The sequence below is a fragment of the Chinchilla lanigera genome, unplaced genomic scaffold, assembly GCF_000276665.1.
Source record: "Chinchilla lanigera isolate Chin_1 unplaced genomic scaffold, ChiLan1.0 scaffold00059, whole genome shotgun sequence".
In the NCBI taxonomy this organism is placed as follows: domain Eukaryota; kingdom Metazoa; phylum Chordata; class Mammalia; order Rodentia; family Chinchillidae; genus Chinchilla; species Chinchilla lanigera.
Window position 1 is genome coordinate 10,073,548 of NW_004955460.1, and position 18,238 is coordinate 10,091,785.

At 48.2% G+C, this 18,238-nt stretch overlaps 1 protein-coding gene and 2 long non-coding RNA genes across 8 annotated transcripts in view; 2 read left to right on the forward strand and 1 right to left on the reverse strand.

Annotated features, from left to right (window-relative positions):
• The window catches only part of LOC102024432, a 6,977-nt gene extending 2,289 nt beyond the window's left edge, over positions 1 to 4,688 (reverse strand). The window contains exons 1-4 of one of the 2 annotated variants that reach the window (XR_001236507.1): positions 3,693 to 4,688; positions 3,176 to 3,326; positions 1,720 to 1,873; positions 291 to 434 (exon numbers count right to left, since the gene is read on the reverse strand). This is a non-coding gene — a long non-coding RNA (uncharacterized LOC102024432). Of the gene's footprint in view, positions 1 to 290; positions 435 to 1,719; positions 1,874 to 3,175 lie in introns of both variants that reach the window. The other variant, XR_001236506.1, reaches the window with a different exon arrangement.
• Positions 4,689 to 5,759: 1,071 nt separating this feature from the next.
• On the forward strand, positions 5,760 to 7,655 carry LOC102024095. Its single transcript, XR_263045.2, has 2 exons — positions 5,760 to 5,997; positions 7,393 to 7,655. It is a non-coding gene; the product is annotated as an uncharacterized LOC102024095 (long non-coding RNA).
• Positions 7,656 to 16,795: 9,140 nt separating this feature from the next.
• Wipi2 (WD repeat domain, phosphoinositide interacting 2) overlaps positions 16,796 to 18,238 on the forward strand; it is a 42,382-nt gene continuing 40,939 nt past the window's right edge. For 2 of the 5 annotated variants that reach the window (XM_005397830.2, XM_005397829.2), the window contains exon 1: positions 16,797 to 17,069. In XM_005397830.2, coding sequence (XP_005397887.1) covers positions 16,996 to 17,069 — 74 coding nt within the window. In that variant the 5' untranslated portion in view covers positions 16,797 to 16,995. Of the gene's footprint in view, positions 17,070 to 18,238 lie in introns of all 5 variants that reach the window. The other 3 variants (XM_005397828.2, XM_005397831.2, XM_005397833.2) reach the window with 3 other exon arrangements.

An 18,238-nucleotide genomic window follows, 5' to 3' on the forward strand; every position in this document is an offset into this window, starting at 1 on the left:
CTTCAGAAAGGCCAGTAAAGAGCTCTGGCTCAGCCGCTCCCTGAATTCTCATCTGCTGCCATGGGTCCCACCGGACGCTTCCCTTCAGTTCTACCAGGCAGGGGCAACCTGCTCTCTGAGACCTGGAGGTAGATACAAGACTTCCTTCCAAGCCTTATCTTAGACCCCACCTAGGCCTGCAAACTCTTTCTCTTCCTATCTGCAACAGTCACACTGAGAGAACACTGTAGGTGTCATGACCCGGGGTGGTGAGAAAACAGGAGAGAAGGAAGATCAAGTGTCTCACTCACCTCCAAGAGAGGATGACAAAAAGTACACCCTCCACAAACACGAGGATTCAAGGGGTGAAGGCCCTGAGGGCCCTGCCCACCAGGGTCAGAGACCCTCTGACCTAGAGATGGAAGTTGGTCAGTGGTGCTGGCAGGAATCAGGCTCTGGGGAGCAAACATAAAGGATGTTCATTAGGAAAGGGTCGTTATGACAGGTAATACTGCAGAGATGACTATGTCCCAGGCATCTCTCCTCAATGTTTCCACATGCCCTTTACTATTCTCCACAGGACTATGGAGTGGATGCCATTAGTACTTCCATTTTACCAGCTAGAGGTGAATTGCACTGCTCAAAATCCAACAATTCCCATCTTTAAAACACAAATTCTTCACAGGGATGGAAGGATTTTCTAGGCAAATGGCTCTGCCTGTCTGATGGTAAAGGGGCAGGGTGCAGTATTGGGTGGCAGAGCCCGGGATGCTGTGGGATGAGTGTGGGACAGTGTGGGTGTAGCTCACCTCAGTGGCCAAAAACTAGAAAGTCAGTCATGACAGACAGTTGGTTCTGCTGGCTTTGGGTCAGAACGATGGTTGGTATAGGGAAGGATACTCCAAAGTGTAACAATGACCCATGGTTATTTATCTATAGACTTGTTCAGGAAACATGCTAACTCCCGTTCACCTCTGCCCATCAGGGGACAACAAAGGTGTTTGTGCCCAAGACTGCTGCCCTCAGTGAGCTTTCTAGCTGCTTCTGGAAAGCAGGGAGCCAATAAGTGAGATCCCCGAGGGAAGAGAAGGTGGGGGAAGTGGTGGAAGGTGCAGTGGTGAGCCGTGGGAGAGTGCATGTTACTCTGTACTTTATGATGTGTGGATGCCTAGAAAATCTCACCAGCCTGGCAGGTGCACCCCACCCAGTGCTGCCCCATTCTTCCAAGCACAATAAATCCCACCTGAGTCCTGTCCTTCCTGTGCAAGCAACTCTTTCCTCAGCCTGAACTCTCAACACCTTCCTTACCTAAGGCTCTCACATAAGGCATTTCCCTCACATTTCCCCTGCTCTAAACCATCTGGGGCTTGTGCTGCCATCTAGTGACCTCCCCAACAAACAGAGCCCCATGGAACTGGTTCAGTTTGCCAGTTCTCAGCTGCTGCCTCTGCTTGGCTTGCTGTGCCTTCAGACACCCCAGCACAGGCCAGGCCTCGGCCTCTCCATGCTTGTCTTTGGCCATGTGAACTACATCACATGGTGCCCCTTGGTTCTCCCTGGCAGAGGCAACCTCCTCTCTGAGACCTGGAAGTAGATAAAAGTCTTCCTTCCACGCTTCATTCTCATCCCCTCCTAGGCCTGCAAATTCTTTCTCTTCCTATCCCAAACATCTACACTGCAGGTGTCATGGCCCAGGGTGGTAAGAAAACAGGAGAAAGGAAGGCCAAGTGTCTCACTCACCTTAAATAGAAGATGATAAAACTGCACCCTCAGAAGGACACCACAGACAGCAGGGATTAAGGGGTGAAGGCCTTGAGGGGTGCTGCCCACCAGGGTCAGAGACCCTCTGACCAGAGATGGATGTTGGTCAGTGGTGCTGGCAGAAATCAGCCTCCTGGGATCAAAAATGAAGGATGTTCATTAGGAAAGGCTAGCTATGCTGACAACACTGGAGAGATGACCATGTCCTAGGTATCTCTCCTCAGTGTTGTAGACGTCATTCTTATTCTCCACAGGGCTATCGGGTAGGTGCCATTAGTGTTTCTATTTTACAGGATACATGTAAATTACACCGCTCACAATCCAACAATTAGTATTAGACACAAGTTCTTCAAAGGGCTGTGGATGGCAGAATTTTTCAAGCAAATGGGCTCGGCCTGAGGCTGGTGAAGGACAGGTTGAAGTTCAAGGTAGCAGGGCCCTCGGGTGCTTAAGAAAGCCGATGCAGAATGTGGGCCCAGCTCTCCTCAGTAGTAGAGCAATAGTCAGTGAGAGGCAGTTGCTTCTGCTGCCTTCAGTGGAGCACTATGGTTGGTCGTGAGAACGGTACTCTGATCCTAAAGACAACCCAGCCCAACACGCAGTTACATATATTTTATTTCTCTTCAGAGACTTTCAGTTTCACTTGCCTGGGATGCCTCTAAACATCAGGGAGACAACAAAGAGTGTTTCTGCCCAAGCACACCTGTCCTCAGCGAGCTTTCAACCCGCTGTTTGAGTCTAGGCAAGCAATTAGTGACACACATTAAGGAAGACAAGGTGGGGAGAACAATGCAATGATGTAGGAGTGGGAAAGTTCTTTTTATCTTCTGTATTTTATGAAGTTTGGATGCCTCAAAGTCTTGTGGCCTGGGAGGTTTTTCCTTCTCAAGGCAGCCCACTCTTCCAAACACAAGAAATCCCACCAGAGCCACATCCTCCTTATGCCAAATTACATTTCCAGCATCTATACCCTGAACACCTTCCTTACCTAACTCTCTCACATGAGCTATTTCCCAGGCATTTCTCTCTTCTAAAGCATCTGGGGCCTCGTGCCAACATCTAGTGACCTCCCCAGTAAGCCGCACCCAATGGAATTGTTCCAATTTGCCACTTGTAAACTTCTGACTCTGCTCTGGCTTGCTGTGCCTGCAGAAAGCCCTATGAAGGCCCTGGCTCAGCCCGTCCCCTCATCCTCCTCTTCTGCTAGGAGACCCACCCAAGATGGTTCCCCTTGGTTCTCCTTGGCAGGGGCGACCTCCTCTCTGAGACCTGGAAGTAGATAAAGTCTTCCTTCCAGGCCTCATTCTCGTCCCTTCCTTGACCTGCAGACTCTTGCTCATCCTCTCTCCAACATCCACACTGGGAGAACACTGCAGGTGTCATGACCTGGGGTGGTCAGAAAGCAGGAGAAAGGAAGGCCAGGTGTCTCACCCACCTTAAGCAGTTGATGACAAACTGCACCCTCAGGAGGGCTCCACAAACGGAGGATCAAGGGGGGAAGGCCCTGAGGGGCCCTGCCCACCGGGGTCAGAGACCCTCTGACCAGAGATGGAAGTTGGTCAGTGGTGCTGGCAGGAATCAGTCACCTAGGTGTAGAAATGAAGGATGTTCATTAGGAAAGGATCGTTATGCCGCTAACACTGTAGAGATGACAATTTCCCGGCCTTCTCTCCCCAGTGTTTCAACATGCCCTGTGCTGTTCTCCACAGGACTATGGAGTAGGTGCCATTAGTGTAGTATTCTTTTTCAGGGGCTCAATGTGAAGTAAATTTCTCACAATCTAAGAATTAGTGTCAAAGCGTAGATTCTTCACAGCGCTGTAAGTGAGTGGAAGGATTTCCTCAGCAAATGGACTCTGCCCTGAATAATGATGAAGGAGCTGGGTGCAGATCCTGGTGGTGGGAGCCCCTGGGTGCTGTGGGAAGGTGTTGGAGAATGCGGGACTAGCTCACCTCAGGACCCGAGAAAGGGGAAGTCGTCTGTAAGAGACGGCCGGACGCACGCCTTCAGGCGAGAAATATGCCTTGGGTCAAGACAGGATACTCCTGTGTGTAAAGACAACAGTGCGGGTAAGCCACAGCCAGCTCTCCCGGGTGCCAAGACAAAAGACTCACCAGGGAAACTCACGGCATTCCGCACGAGTTCCGGAGAGCCTACTTTCACTCTGTCAGTTCCTTCAGTGCCACTCCGGTTCTGTTGGCTACCTGACATCAACACCTCCTTTACAAACTGAGACTGAGACACAGGTTCAGGAATATTCATAGACTGTTTACCTGTCCTCCCTGTGAATGTACACTGAGTACCGGTGTTAGTTTTTGAGTTTTTCACAGTATTGAAGAGACCCGATCTCATTTGGTGGGGAAGACGCTAAACTGACTATGGAATATCAGGATTGAGAATTATGTTATATTAACATGGAATGTTCCCCAAAACATATTTTCAAACTAAACATACAGTAAAAATGTCTGTGGTAATTTTTCATACAACAAGAGACCCCTCAGAATTAATTTTATTATGGGATGTGCCTATTCCAGTGAATGGAAGAAGAATAGACGGATGGAAATGAGTAGATCCGGCACTAGACTGAGATACAAGAAGCTGCCGTGGTGCAGAGGGAAGGAAAGGATTCGTAGGAACTGATGTGTGTCACAGGGGTTAGAGGGATGTGCTCAGAGAAAATGTATATACGTATTTTCAATATAATAAGATTGAATTTTAAGGGTTACCTTAAAACAACACCAGGTATTGATCACCCACTCTTATATATGGCATTTGAACAATTCCAGAAATAAAATTCATCGTTACGGTGTGAGGATTTGATGATTATGACATAAGAACATAAAATATTCCCAGGGAATGCTCATGAAGAACTTTGAAAGTAATTTTAAATAGGATAGCCTGTGATGCCAGCCCTCAGGAGGCGGAGGCAGGAGGATCACCAGGAGTTCAAGGCCAGCTTAGACTACATAGTGAGTCCAAGTGCAGCCTGCATTACAAAGTGAGGACCTGTCTCAAAAAACAACCCCCTCCCCGAAAATTCAATAGTTAAGGCCCAGGGAATTTTACAAAAGAAAACACGCGGTACCCGGGCATGATCTAGGGCTACATTACATTGTTCCTGGAGTCTGGAAATTGAGAGGCAGTAGGTCATAGTCCAGACTTTTTCAAATATGAATCTGGATATTTCAGTTGAAGTATTTTGTAACCTTGTATATAAAATGTTGGTTACTAGGTCTAAGGCCTAAATTTGTATGTTATTTTAAAATACAAAATATATGAGATATGAACATGAAACATTTTCACAGAATACTGCAGGAGAACTTTGAAAGTAATGTTACACAAGACAGCCTGTAACCCCAGCACTCACAAGGCAGAAGCAGGAGGATCTCTAGTCCAGGATGCCACTGGACTCACGGGAAAGCCCAGACTGGACTTAAACTCCTGGGTTTGAACTCCTGATCTTCCTGCGCCTACCTCTTCCTCCTTAGGAGGTTTTTATTTTTACTAAAACTCGTCAAAGCTTCACCAAAATCTTGTACCTGATAGTTTTGTCTCCCTATATAAAAATAGCTCAAGCTGGGGATAGTCCCACACACACACTCTGAGGTACTCCAGAGGCAGAGACAGGAGGGTGGCAGGTTCTTGGCCAGCGTGGGCAACACATGATGAGACCCTGTCTCCATGTGAAACATAAAAAGGGCTGGCTAATAGCTCTCTGAAAGAATCCCTCTCGGAGCATTCCTCAGTACTCCCCACAACCAAAAATTTTAAAAAGATACGAAGTAGCATAAAACACCATATAATACATTTTTCACACTGTATGGATGTTGAGGCTTCAAAACCCAAAGGCTAAGTCCAGAGGTTGAAATGGGAGCCGCCTACTCCTGTTTGCAGTAGGCCCTGGAAATTGCCATTAAAAGTACATCAGTTGACTGAGAAATGTCAAGGGCCAGGTTTGGTTTGATTTCTTCACCTTAGTGGATGGATATAAAGGAGAAAGCAGAAAGAGATGCGCTCACCTGAACAGTCCCTTAGCATCTGAGACTAACTGTCAGTGTTGCCAAGGTCCTGCCAAGTAAGTGACAGCATGCTGGTGACATCACAAGTGTTGCTTGGCAGCCATGCAAATGAGCAGGTTTCTCACTCCCCATTGGCTGGGCCACTCCTCATCCCCACTAGAAGGCTGAGATGTACTTTAACATGTGTATTATTGCTGCTCTCCCAACAGACTTTTTCCTCCAGTTTCTGAGGTGTAAGGTTAGCTCTGTGACTTGGGTGTTCTGTTCAGTCTTCGCTGAGGTGGTTCGGGTTTGCAAGTCATTATCACATCTGGGTCCTAGTGGGGATGAGGGTCTGCAGGCCCACTTTCTTTCTCTATCCCATGGAGACCAGCAGAGGTAAGAGGGAGCAGGAATAAGCTGGAAGCCGCAGGGTCTTTTGAACTCATCTTGGAAGCCACCTACCTTGCATTGTGTGTGCTAATGTTCACACACTCCAACCTTAGTACAGGGTGAGAGCGAACTTGACAAAGGTGTGGGGGCAGGGAAGCAGGGACCAGGGGCAAGCAAGCTGTTTGTTTTATGTGGTTCTGGGGATTGAGTGCAGGACTTTCTCACTGAGCTGCCTCCCCAGCCCTTTTAATTTAGTATATTTGGAGATGAGTTATCCCTAACTCTCCCCAGTAGTAGACACAGGTGCTAGTGACTTTGCCTCCCTGAGTACTGGGATTTCAAGCAAGTGCCACCACGCAGGCTCCTGGTATCCTTCTTGAATCTAGTTACTGACATATCCTAAACTATTTCACTTGTAATTTCTAGGCTACAAAGTGAGCTCAAGGCCAGCCTGAACTGCACAGTGAGATCTTGTCTCAAAAAGACAAAATATATATATATATGTGTGTGTGTATATATATATATATATATATATATATATATATATATATATGAATCTGAGGCACTGCTCACAAGATTGGGTCCAAGTGCCACACAGGGACAGTTTCATTCATATGAACAAGCATCCAGTGAAGAACAAAAATGTGTTTCACTGCAGTTATGGACAAAACCATGTTATGTGATACCTGATACAGTATACTTATTGATCTGGTCATTCATCCATCCAGCACAGATAGTACTTTTTCATCACTGCTGAAGACTGATATGGTCCTCGCATACTCTAGGTCAATTCTATAGCAGTTTGGACAGCCCTTGACCTTTTCATTTGTACTTTTTCATGTCATTTTTAAATTTGCTGTGGCACTTGTAAGAAAAAGAAAATTAAAGTGGTCCATTTTTTAAGACAAAATACTAGTCAACTTTGAGTGGAGAATTCCTGGCAGTTCAAATTGCCTGATGGCCCAATAACGTTCATGAATTTGAAGGTGTTCAAACAGACAGACCTCGGGGGAGAAATAAACTGGTGAAAAAGCCTTGGCTGGAAAATGTAGGTGAGATAGCTCTGGCTAAAAAGGAACAGGGGGAGGCTGGGGATTTAGCTCAGCGGCACAGCACCTGCCTGGCAAGCACGAGGTCGTGAGTTCGATTCCCGCTTCCAGAAAAATAAATAAATAAATAAATAAATAAATAAATAAAAAGGAACACGGGAATCACAGGGTCACATGAAATTTCTAAACACCAACATCTGCTTCTCAAAAAGTCCTAGAGACCAGAAACGATGATGAAGAAATCCAAATTCAGATTGGGAGGAGGACAAAGGAACTGCCTTAGAAAGAGAAAAAAGAAGACTTAAGTGGCATCTGGAAAGCTCGTACCCACCACAGTACTCAACCAATGAGGAACCGTAGTGAGGGACCTGTGTGCTAGGAAAGAATTCCTTGCTGGGAGAGCCCTGGGTGGGCCTTGCCTGCGCAGCAGACTCCTAGCCTTGCAGGATGGATTAAAGCCACGCTGTCACTACTCTTCTTGCCTCTGAGTCCATTCTTTGGGTCCGGGCAAGTGAACCCATTTCTCACATACTGGAGACTGAATCTAGTACCTCCCACGTGCTAGGCAAGTGATCTGCTACTACGTTATATCTACAGACTTTCTAGTGCAAAACCCTTTAAAAGTTTGAGGGAGAGTCTCCTTAAATTGCCCAGGTTCCTTTGCCCTCTTCCTGCCTCAGCTTCTGGTGTAGCCCGGGTAACAGTGCCGATGACCTTACCTGGCCACATCATTATCCAAATGACAGCTCAGCAGAAGCCTCCTCAGATACTCTTACTCCGTCCATGTAACTGCTGTGCTGCCTTGCAGCCTTCCCTCTCCTACTCTACGTGTCACTTTATTTGTGACCCTTATTTTCTGCTTTTTTAAAAATCTCTTTTCTTTCTTTCTTTCCTTCTTTCTTTCTTTCTATTTTCTATCTTTTTGGTGTTGGGGATCTCAGCCTGAGCCTCACCCATGTTATTGTTCACTTTATCTTTCAAATTGATGACCCAGGTATTTTATTAAACAGTATTCTGAATGTTTCTAAGAAGGTGTTCTTGGAGAAGATAAACATTAATTTGGGTTGAATTTGGGGGCACAGTGGTACCTGGCTGTAATCCCTATACTCAATATACAGAGGCTTGATGACTGCAGTACAAGATCAGCCCAGCCAACTCAGACTCTGTCGCAATCTGTCTCAACCATATAAAAAGGACGAGGAGCACCGGGGATGAAGGACTATTGCGAGTTTGAGGCCAGCCTGGGTTACAAAGTAAGCTCAAGGCCAACCTGAACTGCATAGCGAGACCCTGTCTCAAAAAAAAAAAAAAAAAAAAAAAGACTAGGGTTGTACCTCAGTACTAGAATACTACAGATCTACAGCCTGAGTACTAACAAAACCGAAATAGAACAAAGTATAACCCATATGCAGTACCTCCTTGTAAAAACAATCACAAGGTCTTCAATGAGATAGTAAAGTTAACCCAAAATGAGCAGGTGTGATGTCACCCATTCATAATCCCAGCTACTCAAGATTACTTAAATTCAAAGCCAACCTGGGAAATTTAATGAGATTAGCTGAAGGGATGCGCTGGGCGCAATGGTGCACGCCTGTAACCACAAGCCTCCAGGAGGCTGAGGCAGGAGGACTGCAAATTGAAACCCAGTTTAGGTTACTCAGTGAGAACCAGTCTCAAAATAAAAAATAAAAAAAGGCTGAGGATGTACCACCTTGGATTCAATTCAAGTCCATGGATTCAATTCCCAGTACTACCCATCCTACAAATCTTGAAAACATAGCTTAGTGCAAGGCCTTAGGTTTAATCTCCAATGGGGCCGGGGGTCTGGGGGGGGTGGGGGATAAAATGGGTCCTAAATCTAAATGTAAGAGCTAAAGCCATAAAACTCTTAACATAAAAAAGAGTAAATTCTGTGACCTTAAATTAGATAATAGTTTCTTAGATATGATGCTAAAATCACAAATGACAAAAAAAAAAAACCTAGATTTCATCGAAACTAAAAGCTTTTATTTCAAGTAACAGAATCAAGGAAGAGAAAAAAGTCAACTCACACAATGGAGGAAAGTATTTGAATATATATTTCTTCAAGGAAGAGGTACAAATGGCCAAGAAGCCCTTGGAAAGAAATACAGCACCACCAGGCGTGGTGGCACACACCTGCAACCCCAGCCCTCGAGGAGCTAAAGGTCACTGTGACTTATAGGCCAGCCCAGGCTACATAGTGAGACCTTGTCTCCAACAAACAAACAAAAGCTGCTCAGTGTCCGCAGTCTTCAAGGAAATGCAAATGAACGGAGTGAGGTATTACTAGACTCCCCCAGTCCCATGATGAGTTGCTTTTTTTGGGGGGGGGGGGTAAGGGGAATTGAACTCAGGGCCTCATGCTTGCCAGGCAGGTGCTGTGCTGTTGAGCTATATCCTCAGCCCATGAGTAGCATTTCTAAAAAAGACAATAGGGGCTGGGGATTTAGCTCAGCGGCAAAAGCGCCTGCCTAGCAAGCGCAAGGTCGTGAGTTCGGTTCCCGGTACCGGAGAAAAACCAAAAAAAAAAAAAAACCAAAAACTAAAAAAGACAATAAGGGTTGGGAAGGATGTGAAGACATTTGATCTCTCATATAGCTGGTGTCCAATGTGGTAAACAGCTTGGTGGCTCCTCCTAAGATGCTCACCGTAAAGTGATCCTATGAGCCAGCAATTCTTTCCTAGGTCTATTCCAAGAGCATTAAACCCTGCATCTCAGCCTGTTTGTGCTGTTGTAATAACGGAGGCTGGGCAATTCGGAAAGGATACAAATTTATTCTGTCACCATTTTGGAGGCTGGCGAGCCCGAGATCAAGGTGCCACCATTCAATGTCTGCTGAGGGCTGCTGTCTGCTTCCAAGATGGCGCTAGGTTGCTTCACCCTCGCTGGCAGAAGGAGGAAGGGCAAGAGGGCTTCATCTACCTGGGGCCTTCCTGGGAGGGCTGTCCCCTCAAGCTCTGCCCTGTCACACAGTCACTTCCAGAGGCCACACATCTTCTTCCCTCCCTCTCTCTCTGCCTCCCTTCCTCTCTCTCTCTTTTTCTCCTCTCTCATCCTCTTTTTCTTTCTTTTCCTTTCCTTTTCTTTCTTTTTGTGTTTTTCAGAGCTAGGGATCAAGCCCAGGCTTCACACCTGCTAGTCAAATAGTTTGCCTCTGATCAACACGCTCAACCAACAAAGCAATATGTCTTAATAGCGTTGTTTTAGAGATTTTGAATGTAAATTAATAAATGTTAGGGGGAAGCTGGGAGTGGTGGTGCACGCCTGTAATCCCAGCATTCTTGAGGCTGAGGCAGGAGGATGGTTGTGAATTCAAGACCAGCCTGGGTTACAAAGTGAGCTCAAGGCCAGCCTGAACTGCATAGCAAGACCCTGTCTCAAAAAGACCAAAAAAAAAAAAAAAAAAACCACCCCAAAAACTCCTTTGTTGAGGAACAGTTTTGCTTGGTGGCCATCCATTCTGAGAACTCAGCTATGAATTTCACTGAAGGTTCTTTGCATGTGGGAAGTTATCTTTTTCTTGCTGCTTTCACAGTTGTCTCTGACTTTTGATAAATTGACATGTCCAGTGCACCTCTGGTTTATCATATTTGGAGTTCATTAAACTTGAATGTGCCAACGAATTTTTTTTTAAATCAAACTGGCAAAGTTTTCTTCCTTTATTTCTACAAATATTATTTCTGTCCCCTTTCTTTGTCCTATCCTTTTGGGGCACTCATTGATGAGTTTGACAGCATACCACAGGCCTCTGAAGCCTGCTCATTTTTTTCTTTCAGTTGCTCAGACTAAATATTCTCAATTGACCTGTCCACCACACCCATCCCTCTGAAAAGGAGCTATTACGACATCACCAGTTAAACAAAATGGAGAGATTTCTCACTATTAGACCTGTCCTGCAAAAATAAAACTGAAGACTGCTTGATGGAAATGAGTGTTTTGTCCAGTTCAAATCTGCTGAGCCCCTCCAGTGAGTGTGTTGTTTTAACTACTGAGCCTATAGCTCAAGCTGGCCTTGAACTCACTATGTAGCCCAGGCTGGCCTCAAATTGCAGTGATCCTCCTGCCTCAGCCTCCTAAATGATGGGATTAAAGTGTGCACCACCACGCCTGGCTCATCCCAGAGTTTTACACTGTTGTTTGCTGTTGTCGTTGTCTATTTGTTTGCTGAATTTTCTGGACTAATTCTGTGAAGTCTCCTTTTTTTTTTTTTTTTTTTTGACAAGGTCTCGCATGTATTTCAGGCTGGCTCTAAATTCAAAGCTATCCTCCTTGCCTCAGCCTCCTGAGTGCTATGATTACAGGTGTGCACCACCACCCCAGGCCAAGCCTGTTTGCTTATCTTGGTGGTAGAGTGATAACTGGACAGAGATCTTAACACCTCGGAGAGGCTCAGTGTGTAGGGCCCGGAGGGCCCCTCCCACAGCCAGCAGGCAGCTAGCAGCTCTGCCTGGGGCTTTACTACCTGCCTGCACAGAGCTCCCCTTTCCCAGACCAGAGTCTCAGGACCCACCATCCCAGGAGCTTCCCAGCAAGGGCTCCATCCTGCACAGACCCTCTGCTGCCTGCTGGACTCTTCAGGACATGCAGGAAAGTCCTCCAAGCCTTCCAGGGACATCTAATTCCCCCCGCCCTTTTTTTTTGAGACAGGGTCTCTCTATGCAGCTCAGGCTGGCTTTGAGCTCACTTGGTAGCCCAGGCTAGCCTCAAACTTGCAACGATTCTCCTGCCTCAGCCTCCCAAGTGCTGGGATTACAGGCATGCGCCACCACGCCCGACTCCCCATTTATTTTTGAAGTTTTTGGGGGAGAAGCAGGGTTACAATCCTCCTGCTTCAGCCACACCCAGCTTCCTTTTCAGATTTTTGGTTTGGGATTGTTTTGGCTTGCTTAGTCTTGTTTTGCTTTGCTTTGCTTTGTCTGTGGCTCTCTGGTGTGCCCTGACTGCTTTTTCAGACAGCGACAATGCTGGGGAATGGGCTGTTAGGGTCCTCCAATCCCAGTCTGCCTCTCCCGGGAGCCAGGAGAATGCTCACTTCCTGAGCTGCCACAGTCACAGTCCTGCTGCTTTTTAAGGCTGCAGGGAATCTGACACAGAGGGGCGGCACTGGGACAAACTCAAGTGCCGCAGAGATCCGTGCTTTCCCGGGAACTGGCTGCTTTATTTGAATCCGTTCTCTTCAGATCCCTGTAAGCCTTTAGGTACTTTCCAGAGCTCAGGGAAGGTTAGATTTGACACATTTTTTCCACTGTTTCGGTGGAGGAGTGGGGTGTTCCTAGATTCTTGCTCCACTGTTCACTGTTCTGGACTGTTGCCTCCCATCCTTTTTCTTTCCATTTTTAAAGATAGAATCCTGCTATGTTGCCCAGGCTACCTCAAACTCCTGGGCTCAAGGCAAGACTCTTGCCTCAGTCTCCCAAGTACCTGGGATTACGATCAGCTCAACTTCTTTACTTTTTGGTGGTGCTTGTTGTTGTTTTGAGACACTGTCTCAAGCCCGGGGATATAGCTCAGTGGTTTAAGTGTCTGCTTGGCAAGAGTAAGGTCATGAGTTCAATTCCCGGTACCAAAAAAAAAAAAAAAAATGATGCTATATTGAGACACTGTCTCGCTTTGTAACTCAGTCTGGCCTTGAACTAACTACTGGCCTTGAACTTGAGGCAATCTTCCTGCCTCAGCCTCCAGAGTGCTGGTATTATAGATAGCTGAGTCAGGTAGAAATATTCTAGGCAGTCAGACAGGACTAGGCTCTCAGAGAGTCCATGCAAAAGATGAAAATACATTACATCTATGCCTGGAGATGCACCTGTTGGAGGCCAGGCCTCAAGATAAAGACAGAATAAGCAGGCCTACCTGCCTCCCCGAGGGATAAGATAGTGGTAACACCTGGTCCAATAAATATCAGTCACCTCGGTGGGTGACCTCGGTGCATCCCTTTCTGAAAAGTTCTTTGTTTTTTCTTGCTACATGACCTGCTTCCCCATTGGATCAACATTACCTAAGTGGAATACTTGGAACCCTATTGGTTGATCATAGTTTTGTTCCACATTGTGTCCACCTCATGATTTTGCACCCACCTTGTGATTTTGCTCTATAAAACTTCCTTTAGAAAGGTGGAGTCTGTGGCAACCCACTCGGGTCTCCCCCTGTCTCTCTCAAGAGCTATCTCTCAACAAAATGTCCTACTCTTAACCTCCACTGTTCCTTAGAATTCATTCTTCAAGCAGGCATGGTGGTGCACGCCTGTAATCCCAGCACCCGGGAGTCTGAGGCAGGAGGATCACTGCCAGCTCCAGGGCAGCGTGGACTACATAGGGAGTTCAAGGCCAGCCTGAACTGCATAGTGAGACTCTGTCTCAAAAAGAAACCAAAAAAAAAAATAAATAAGTAAAATTTATTATTCTGCAATTTGGGGGAACACAAACTCTGCATATCGGACATACAGCAGGTTGGGAGTTACATTTATTTCCCCTATATCTGAAAGTCCTGTATCACTGGGATCACAGGCCTGCACAACCGTGCCCAGCTTGCCATGCAACCTTTGCAGCAATCTCAGGAAGTGTGCTGTTCTAGTGCAAGTTACTACTGAGAAACTGAAGACCAGGGCCGGGGATGTAGCTGAGCCATAGGAGCGCCTGCCTGGCAAGCACGGGTCCTGAGTTCGACTAAAAAAACAAACAAACAAACAGAAAAACCCCTGATGATCAGTGAGGAAAGGTGACTTAGGTAAGGACACAAACATCCTAGAACCCAAGCCACACACTGCGCTCCCATCGCAGCTGAGTCTTCTCCTCCACACCAGCTGTTGATACGAGTTTATTCTGGACTCGCCTGTGGGAAGAAGGCTGGGGAACAGTCCAGGCACAGTCGGGTGCCAGCTCGGCGCCGGGCTGAGGGCCGGCCTGATGGGGCAGGAGGTGAGTCCGGGTGGCGTCAGGCCAGTGGCCTGGAGGAATCCTGAAGGGATGATGGCAGCTTCCGGGCGCCCTTGTTCATGTCACCAGTAATGTTAGCACGTGCTGTCCCCAGGTAAGCTACAATGAGGATGCATCGCCCAGTCACACGCGACCACGTGACCAGGTCCCTGGCTGACCGCCAACCTCCTCACCACACCCCAGTCCCCGGCTCCCCCAGCGCTGAGATGATAAAGCTGTGAATCAAAGCGCAGGCGTGGGCGGCTGCTCTCAGCCCCAGCCATCTCAGCCAAGGGGCAGGAGGAGGCTGGGAGGGAGACTGGGGTTCTTCAGGCCCCGGGATCAGAGAGGGAACTCAGAGTGAGCGACCAAGAAAAAAACCCTGCCCTCCTGTAGTGTACAGTCTGGTCAAGAGAAGACATGGTAGGGAACATTGGCAGGTGATAAATTCTGTATTAAAACATAAAACAAAGAAGTCAGGCATGGTAACTCACCCAGGGGGAGGCTGAGGTAGGAGGAGTACCATGAGTTCAAGGCCAATTTGAACTACATACTGAGGCCATGGAGAGGGAGAAAAAAAAAGAACAGAATCAAGAAAAAGAGAGGGGGAGGGGAATGTGTGGGAGGGTGGAGGTGGCAGTTTTTAATCCTGAAGTGTCACCCAGGTATGTCATAACACAGCATCATGTGACCAAGGGATCTACCTGAAGGTGAAGAAACATCTGGCTGTGTGCTCATGCCTTGGGAATCCCCTACCATGATCATGTGCCCTATTCTCTAGATGGGTGGTAGAATAGCCTACTGGAGGCTCAGTTGTGTCACTAGCTAAGGGACTATACCCTGTAAGATCATGGTATTGGGTTGGTGTGGTGGTTTACACCTGTGATTCCAGCTACTTGGGAGGCTGAGGCAGGAGGATTCCAAGTTCAAAGCTGGTCTGGGCAACTTAGAGATCCTGTCTCAAAGTAATTTTTTTTTTAAATTTAGGAGGCTGAGGCAGGAGGATGGCTGCAAGTTCCAGGCCAGCCTGGGTTACAAAGTCAGCTCAAGGCCAGCTTGAACTGCATAGTGAGACCCTGTCTCAAAAAGACAAAATAATAATAAGATAAAAATAAAACAAATTTTTAAAGGCTGGGATATAGCTCAGTGGTAGAGTGCTCCTGGGTTCAATCCCCAGTGCCACACACACATGAAAAAAGAAAAAAGAAAAAATACATATATTCATACCGTTTTGAGGTTTGTCTTTTCAATCTTTTTTTTTTTTTTCCTTTTTTTAGGCTGGATATGAAATCCAGGGCCTCCTATGCTGATCAAGTGCTCTGTCCTAAGCACAAGTTTGATCTTGCCCTCTCCAGCCTACCTGCTGTGCAGTCCACTGGTCACAGGACGGTGACCAGTGTCTTGTGTAATGCCTCTTAATACCCAGCTAGCCCTGGCCACCTGCTGTCCTCCAGGCAAATCTCACATTCCGGCCCTCTTCCCAGGGAGAGCTGATGGGGGTCACTCCCGTGGGACACTTTTGCCACATAGGGTCTTCCGTCCCTGTAGGCTGCTGCCTACTGCTGGTAAACCTCAGGTTTAGTCATTGCAGGAAGCCTGCTGACTGTACAGTCCCTGTCCTTTGGGTCTGTTAAGCAACATCAGTATGTGCGCTCTTTTGTCCCCCAGGCTTTGGAACTGTATTTAAATATCTCCCCCTCTATAATTTCTCTGAGGGAAAGGTTTGTGTAGTTCACATGGGAAGTGCTTCCTGATACTGGTGAATGCATGAATACAAGTAAGAAGGAATCTTGCGGCAGGGACCCAGACAGAACACGTGAGACCTGCAGAAACAAAGGAGTCAGCAGGCCAAGGTTTAACACTTGGTAAATGATTTATAGTTCTGGACCTCGGTTTGCAATTCAATGAAATGGCCATATAACCCTCTCTACATAGGGTTGCAATTAGCATCAAGATGGTTCAAATCTTGGTCACGTGTGCCCACCTGTAATCTCAGCAGTCTAAGAGGCTGTGGCAGGATCGAAAAACTGAAGCCTCATCCAGGCAACTTGTCGAGATCCTGCTTCAAAAAATAAATAAATAAATAAACAAACAAACAAAAAAATAAATAAATAAAATTTGGCGGGCCGGAGATATAGCTCAGAGGCACAAGTGCCTGCCTAGCAAGTGCAAGGTCCTGAGTTTGATTCCCACTACCAAAAAAAAAAAATTTTTTTTTTTTGGCTTTTTGAGACAGGGTCACCTTATGCAGTTCAGGCTGGCCTTGAGTTCACTTTGTAGCCCAGGCTTCAAACACGCAGCGTTCCTCCCGTCTCCAGCCCCTGAGTGCTGGGATTACAGGTGGTGCGCCACCACGCCCGGCTTCAAAAAAATGTTTAAAGATCTAGGTGTGTAGCTCAACGAAAAGGCCCTGGGTTCAATCTCTCAGCACCGTCCCCCAGAAAAAAAAGGTGCGCATCTGTAATTAGTAGAATGACCAACTCTCCTATGGCTCTCTTTTACGCTGAGAAGGAGCGCAGAAGGTAGGCGGACACCTCCCATTTTTCTCACGCGCAGGCGCGCCCGCAGCACGCACAGCGCGTTACCATGCGTGCGTGCTCGACCGGAACCAAACTTCGGGCCAGCGATGGCGGGGGCGGGGACTCACCCATGCGCCTGCGCTTTGAGGGACCGTGCGTCGCGGGGGCGTGGCCGCGCAGGCGCGCACGGCAGTCCGGCCCCGAGGCATAAACAAGAGTGGGGCCGGGATGAGGCGACGGTTGATCCCGGAGCAGCGAGTGGCGGCGAGCGGGAGCCGGCACCGACCTTGAGCGCAGCTCGAGCCGCACCCGGCGCGTGCCCGCTCGGCCACCCCCTCGGGCCGACCCGCCGCGCGCGCAGCCATGAACCTCGCGAGTCAGAGCGGCGAGGCTGGCGCCGGCCAGCTGCTTTTCGCCAACTTCAACCAGGATAACACGTAAGGCCGGGGTCTGGGTCGGGGCCGGGGCCGGGGGTCATGGGTCAGAGGTCTGCGCGGGCCTGGGGCGGCCGCCTCGCGCGCAGCCGGAGGGGTCGCGGCCCGGCCTTCCCAAGCCGGAGCACAGTCGCTGCGCCTCGGGCGGGGAGAGGATGGAGGAGCCTCGGACCCCGCTTCTCCCCAAGTTGGGGTGGAACTCTGCGGCCTGACCCGCCGTCCCGGCCGCTGGAGCGCGGGGGGGGGGTCATCTCCCACTTGCGCCTTCAGGCTCGGCCTCTGCCCCGCTTCTCTCCTTCCAGTCTCCTTGTGCCCCCCGCATCGCATGGCCCCTTCTCTCGCTCGTCTTCCTTTCGCGCTGTTTTCTTTGCCAAGCAACTTTGTCTCCTCCAGGCAGGGAACAAACTTAGCAATGTGCCGACCCCGATCCGGGAGAAGCTGAGCCGCGAGACGCGCGCGGGGACCGGCCCGAGGGGTCTCGGGCCCGCGGGGTCTCCGGGTGCAGGTCATCCTTGGGCGAGAGAGACCCTAATGCCGGCTAGTTGATTCGGAGCCCTGCTCGTTCAGCTCCCTGTATGATAGGGGTCATACATAGGGGAGCTGCCTCTGATGGGTCATGAAGGGAGCTCATAGATGAGGTTTCGGGAGAAGGTAGGATGAGTTCTGGGGCTGGAAGGGGGAAGAGCCATCTTGGGGAGTGAGTAAGAGGAAGTGATGTAAGAGCAGGAGGAGGAGGAGTGGGTCACTTGGCATCACTTGAAGTCCTTGGTTGTTAGTGGCAGAATGGAATGAGCAAAGTAGAAAATGTGATTTTTTTTTCCTCATTAAGAGTAAACTGGAGAGTGGCAAACACCAAGTTGGAAGTGTGCAGCACATTTCCAAACTTGTGAAGCTGGCGAAGACAGCCACACAGCTGCGGAGAACCGAGCGGACCCCCTGGCCCAAATGACATCAGAGGAAACTCAAGCCTAGAAAGATTCAGAGCGTCCTTGGGTCTAACAGTTGGTTAACAGTGGTATGGGGGCCAGAGCAGAATCTTGTCTCCTGAGTTCCCTTGCAGTGTTCTTTTCCCTGTGCCATGCTGGTTTTTTGTTTTTGTTTTTCATACCTCCAGAGCAGAATTCTGAAGACGTTTCGGGAATGATAGTGTAGCAGTCTATAGAGATTAAGGC